The sequence below is a fragment of the Patella vulgata genome, chromosome 2 (assembly GCF_932274485.2).
Source record: "Patella vulgata chromosome 2, xgPatVulg1.2, whole genome shotgun sequence".
NCBI classification, from domain to species: domain Eukaryota; kingdom Metazoa; phylum Mollusca; class Gastropoda; family Patellidae; genus Patella; species Patella vulgata.
The window spans coordinates 51,851,829-51,858,315 of NC_065880.2; the positions used below are offsets into that span (position 1 = coordinate 51,851,829).

The 6,487-nt window shown below is 32.1% G+C and overlaps 1 protein-coding gene across 1 annotated transcript; it reads left to right on the plus strand.

The window, feature by feature from the left end:
* The first annotated feature begins 200 nt into the window (after positions 1–200).
* LOC126810714 (zinc finger CCHC domain-containing protein 24) lies at positions 201–6,168 on the plus strand. The gene is made up of 4 exons (XM_050535921.2): positions 201–538; positions 2,960–3,124; positions 3,409–3,573; positions 4,038–6,168. The coding sequence occupies exons 1-4, from the start codon at positions 281–283 to the stop codon at positions 4,146–4,148; spliced, it is 699 nt and encodes a 232-aa protein (XP_050391878.1). The 5' UTR covers positions 201–280; the 3' UTR covers positions 4,149–6,168.
* The last annotated feature ends 319 nt before the right edge of the window (positions 6,169–6,487 follow it).

The window sequence follows — 6,487 nt, forward strand, 5'->3', positions numbered from 1 at the left end:
TGATTTATGTATATATACGGATGTTTATTCATTAATTAGCTGCCTTTTATACACATTGTTAGTCGTTGTGGGATATCATTGATGATGAGTAACATGATTCCGCTGTTGTGTATACCAGGAATGCTTTTTCATCAATCAAGAAGAGTGTTGGAGGCGGAGCTACTTTCTTGCCGAAATTTGATTGGCATCTACCGATGCCTCTTAGCACAAAAAGGCCTACTTGACGTTTCGAGGTCAGACCAACAACTTTTCCAGTGGTGCTAGGAACTTCTTTCGAATTATGGCTTCCCTTTCTACTATAGATACGAGTGCTTCTGTGATGCAACCAGCTCAACTTTTAAATTGGGTGTTTTTGACTTTAGCAGATCAACAGAATGCTGTACCGAACGGACAAAGTTTATATACAGATCCTTGGAGTAACCCCAGTAATCCACCCATTACATCAGTAACTACTGTTAATAATCTACTTAAAACTCATAGCCAAAGTATCTTTACCCACGATCCATGGTCCAGTCCCGTTCCTGGTGGAATAAATACGGTAAGATTTCATACAGTTGTTAAAGAAAGGGAATTATCAATTTGTAGTAAAACTTAAAAAGTAAACTTTGTTATCTGGGACATTCTTATACTGAAACCAGCATTCATACGTACGGTACATTGGCTATCCACGTCATCCGAATTGGACTTTTGAAGTTAAACGCAATCATTCACATAATTATATAATGGCTATAGACTATCCCAATTATTTCTTAATCACGAAATAATGAAACATGGTTTATAAATTAGGTAAGTAAAAATCAAATATTTTTTCTTTTTATTGTTTTTATATAATATTCTTAAGGAAAGGAATCTATGAACCAAAGCTTGATATTCTCGTGCCCTGTTATTTTATTACCAAAATACTGTTTTATTGCAAACTCGATGTTTTCAGAATGTGGGTGTTTTAAACTTAATATTCCTAATATTGTAAATAGAAACGCTCAACTTTTTTGCAGCCACCGGTCTAATTAAGACGGTGTGATATTAGGTCATTTTTTTTAAAGGCATAATAATAATAATATTTCTTTATTACACAACTGCATGGTATATACACGAGTATGGTAAAGCATACGTACAAAGTACAATACAATAAACGTCCACGTTAATGTTATCAACTATTGTAATCCTTAAAAATAGCAATCGAGGGCTAACTAACATTAAAAACAGTGACAAAATCAAAACTGTAAAAAAAGCTATCGTGTTTTTAAATGGTTAAATACGCACTCTATCACACACATGAAGAAGCCACTTTAAAACTTCCTTAATCAATTGTTTCCTCTTCCTGCCCTCTTCCACAATCCACTGCTTGATTTCTCATTTGAAAATAAGCCCTAAACAATAAGATATTCCAACATTTTTTATAGTTTTGATATTTTAAAAATATACACTTTATTTTAAAATTTGAAGTTAAATAGAAACCATTAACAACTCTAATAAATACGCTTACGTGTAATTAACTGGCCTAATTTTACACCAAGTTTGTTTTGTTAGTACATGCTGCAATTTGACACTCTTCCTGTATCGTGTACCGTTACATAAAAATACTTGTAAAGATATTATTTAGAAACCAAAAGTATACATAACAACCAAGTTATGATTTATCAGAGAAAATATAGGTCACGATATTATCATGCCGTCTGTGGGGTATTGAATTACCGTATTTTTGCTTCCAAATAGAACCGAAAGCAATGCGCACCAACCAGTTCAGTTTTAACGTTGTACCCAGTACTGTACGTCTTTGTTGAGATTCTTGGTTTTCTGGTATTATCGTCTTCACGCCAGACTTAAGACATCTGCTGCAAACATTAGGGTTAAACTAGTTTGGTTAACATACACAAGAAACATTCTAGAATAGCACATGTGATCTTTGATTTCCAAAGTAATTGACCTATTAAAATTGACCATTCTTTTAATAGTACCAAATAGTATTCCTGTTGGTTTAGTTCCTGTATTTTCACTGACTTATGCCAAATCATAGACTGAGGAATTTGCCAGAGTGACGGCGTTATACTAGCGATATACATGTATGTTTATACGGTCGGCATATCGTCCCTAGTTCCCCCGGCTTATTAGATAAATTAAATATTTGTTAATCTTATGCAAATAATATTACGGTTTTAGACTTTTACACGAAGCTAGGCTATTGCGATCGAGCTGGGTGCTTGAAAGAATTGATATTATGTGCCTACGCACATGTTATCATCATGTTGTTACTTAATTCAGAATTGAGTAAAAGTACTATAGACTATGTAAGTAGCAAGAATTGCAAGATTAAAGTATATCTCTTAAACGAGATTTACAATCATCCATCTATAAAAGTCTGTATTCAAAAACTACAGATACGCACAGCATTGAAATACACAGGCCCAATTCTATGGAATGCAATATACTGTACTGTTACTGAGCAACGCCTGGACCAGAATTCTCTAGTGTTTATCATTTTGCTTGTTAGATTAGATTATCCTTGTGGAAACGTTGCTCAGGAATAAACAGTAAAGATCCCATAGAATTGTGTTCAGTTCAATCACTAAATGCCATTGTCTAGAATAATTTTCTTTTTTATGTCGATTTCCATTTCGATTTATGTGTCTAGAAATAATATGATAAATTTTAGTTTGGTTATTATACATATGGTTAGTTTCGCTGCACATACATTCAGATCCAGGTCAGATTGGCCTGGTAAGTAGTACTAGAATAGTAACTGGTTTGTCAATGTTGTAACATGATCTAATTAGGTTAACAGAGATTCCTTTTGGCCCAAAATACATTTATATATTATGCATCCATGACTTCGGATGTTTAAAGCGATTTAGTCTTATTTTGAAAGGGCCAGACAGGGTGAGTCCACCATGAACACCTAATAAAGTAATTGAAATGAAAAGATTTTCTTAATTGTGTATTTTTGTTCTATTTCGTTCAGGCAACATCCCCGTATGGAAGCATTCAGGATTTAGCAGATCATTTTAGTGATTTATCATTATCTATAGATCGTAAACCAGTCCGACGACCACCTAGTACATACTTGTGTCATTTGTGTTTTAATAAGGGTCATTACATCAAAGACTGCCCGCAGGTATGTGATGAAGTGAGTGTCGACAGTATATTTTTTACCTTATTCTTTTGCATGCCCTTCTTTTTCTCTATCTCAGCTTTCTGGCCTTCTGGCCTTTGCATAAACAAATATCTGGTTTTAAAGGCAATGGAAAATTAATTAAAAATATTTTAAATTTCAAATTGAATAGTAAGTGTCCCAGAAGTATAACATTTACAAAGTTATCATGTAAATCGAAGATTAAATGTTAATAAACAAGTTATGCAAAAACTGTATTTGTTTCTTGAAATTTTTAAAACATCTTTTCTTCTTCCAAGGCACGCCCAAAAGGAGAAGGTCTCACTCCATACCAGGGTAAAAAGAGATGTTTCGGAGAATACAAATGTCCCAAGTGTAAACGAAAGTGGATGTCGGGAAATAGCTGGGCCAACATGGGTCAAGAGTGTATTAAATGCCATATCAATGTATATCCTAATAAACAGGTAAGCTAACAATATTTGAATATTATTTTTACTTGTGGCTTGAAAAAACTTAATATCAAAACACTTATTTAGATCATTTTACCACAGGTTGACCTGTCGAATTTAATCATTTACCCCATGTTGACCTTAGAATCAATGGATGGAAGGAATCTTCTAGACATGACTTTTCTTATTGCCATCATGACACAGTTGTATTTAGTCTGAGAGAGAAAAACACAAACTGGGTCATTTTGGAACTTAACATGGAACAATTTTTATTTCAATAATTCGTTTGTGAGTAGGAGACTTTAGCAGTGGTAGGTAACCAGAGGACCCAGAGAACCTACATGGTTAGGCAGGTGACCCTATTCTTTCTCACTGACTGCACACCACTTGACATAATGACTGAGCTTGTGATTACATGTATTCATTTTGAAAACTAGCAGTAACAACCTTCATTTATCATACTAAAACACTTCTTTCAGCGACCACTGGAAAAGCCTGATGGTCTGGATGTGTCAGACCAGAGTAAAGTTCATCCTCAGCACCTATGTGAGAAATGTAAGATGTTGGGGTTCTATTGTAGAAGAAATTAGATAAAACAGCTGGTGCATATTGTTTGTCCCTAGTGTTGAACAGAAATAGCATGCTCAGAAGTAAACAAGCCTTTGGTGCCTTTTACAGACAAGTTCTTTCTATATTTGGTGCCTTTTTAAGAAGAGTGTCTTTGTATATATTTTGTGGTCTTATTTATTGCAGTTTATAACCTATCTTCTGAACATGCTGTAAACTGAACACTCAGTTCCTTTTTAAACTTAATGAAGTTTGCCATAAACCTTTTTTTTTGTGCTTACATTAATAACTTATACAAGTGTGTGCCAAAATGATCTATATTACCATTTTTAAAATGCATTTATTTCTTTTAAAAAAGGCAGATGTTTTTAATTCTTTGAACTATTATTAAATAACTCAATAAAAGATGATGGGAATATAATATTATAATAAGTTATAGATAGATTTAGCCATAGGAAGAATTATGTAAAATGAATAATTATATCCAGTAAATGAGAGGATAAGAATTGTAGATTCATGAGAGTTCTGTAATGTATGACTGGAAATTTAATCTAAAAATTGTGGTGTTAAAAAATATGTAAGGTATTAATTTATGTTGATAAGTCTGTTATTGGTATATCCCCTACATGTATGAATTGAATGATCTTGAGAAATTAAATAGCAGTAATATTTACTGTTCTTCTTTCTCGGTTAGAATATTTTGTAACAATATTTTATTCAGGACATTTATTTTTTAGACCCTGATCATTGTACTAAATTATAGATTCCAGTTTAACTATAAAGAAATATTAAGTAGGGGATATACCAAATGTGTATGGTTGATTTAATGTTAGTAAGACTACATCATGGTGATTTCTATGGACCAGAAAGAACAACATCCCATTTAATAATATTTCTTTCCTCTTGTTGTGACTTAGGACATATTTGGAATGAAGATTAAATTGGATTGGCTATTTTTTTTACAATCCAAGGTGCAATTTGTATCGACCAAGAGCTGGTATAACATTTTATAATGTTCTCTTAAAATACAGCATGTGCTGGATAACATGTGTATGTCCCAAGTTATAACTAGATAATTGAAGTGTAAAACATGTTATATGATCTATGTGTGGGATGGTATGTTCCACACATGTGAGAGATGCACATTCTCTCACCTAGAAATTATTGTTCATAACATTCTTTTTAAAACTTTGACCAAGAATAATGGTTATGATTTGTAAATTTCTGGAAACAAGTAATACTAAGAGACAGAACATGGAGCTTTTATATCTATATTGATGATGGTGTTTTATTTTGTATATATTTGGTGTGGATTGCTCTATTGCTAAAGCAGATATAACAGTAAGAAGATATTTGTATAAATTTGTTTTTTTGATATTTCACTGAAAAGAAAAGATTCCAGTTGTCTTCTCATTTCCATCCACTGTTTAGAAAAGCTCATACATTTTTTATGTTTTATTTAAGATAGATTTTTATTGTCGAGGATTATGTTAATTTAGTACATTTTAGAGAAATGTAATTGATTTGTTGTATTAACTTATGGATAACATAATCGAAAAAATAATATGTGCCAAAAAGGGGGCTAGATGTCCAGTAATTTATTTTTAAAGATTAATTTGGTATATTTTGACATTAGTTAAGATAGTTAATTAATATATAATAGAGAGAGGTATATGTTTATTTAACCTGTACATGCAACTGTTTTATCATGTCTGTGGACAAGTAAAAACCACAAAAATGGCTATGAGGTCAAATGTCAACAAACATGTATATTAAATTAAAAGATTTTTTTTAGCTCAAGAGGTTTTGTAGATTTTCAGTCCTATTTAAATTAAATTATATTCTGAATTGTTACAACTAGACACTATATGTATATAATTTTGGTAAGCTTTCAGTATTAAAACTTTTAATGGATTTGCATTATGATGTACCTTTTCATCCTATTATATGTTTTTCATCCTTATTTTTATTTGTGTGATATGCTCAATTATTTGTGATTTGTGTGTGTGCATGATACTCGCCAATAAATATTTATACAGTCAATTACTTTTCTTTTCAATAACTGATTTGAATGGTATCCAGGAGCCTAAACAAACTTCAACAATCTGACTTATTCTCTCCATTCTTCTGCATTATACAGATATATTCCTGAGTGAGCCTGTATATAACTTTGTTCTCTAATACTGAAGTTCCACTGGGGTGATCTCCTTGCAGTCCATAATCTATCCTTTTATTCCTGACAAAGATTCTCGTAATCATTGCTATTTGCACTCAAGCCACTTGATTCAATATGTTACCACCCTCTATATTTAATTTATGTGAGCACTTAACATCCTAAATATTGAGATAATAAAGGTATAAT

Coding starts and splice junctions, on each gene's coding strand:
- LOC126810714 (XM_050535921.2), top strand. CDS start 281: ATGGCTTCCCTTTCTACTATAGATACGAGTGCTTCTGTGATGCAACCA. Junction 539..2,959: donor TTCCTGGTGGAATAAATACG/GTAAGATTTCAT, acceptor TATTTCGTTCAG/GCAACATCCCCGTATGGAAG. Junction 3,125..3,408: donor GCCCGCAGGTATGTGATGAA/GTGAGTGTCGAC, acceptor TCTTCTTCCAAG/GCACGCCCAAAAGGAGAAGG.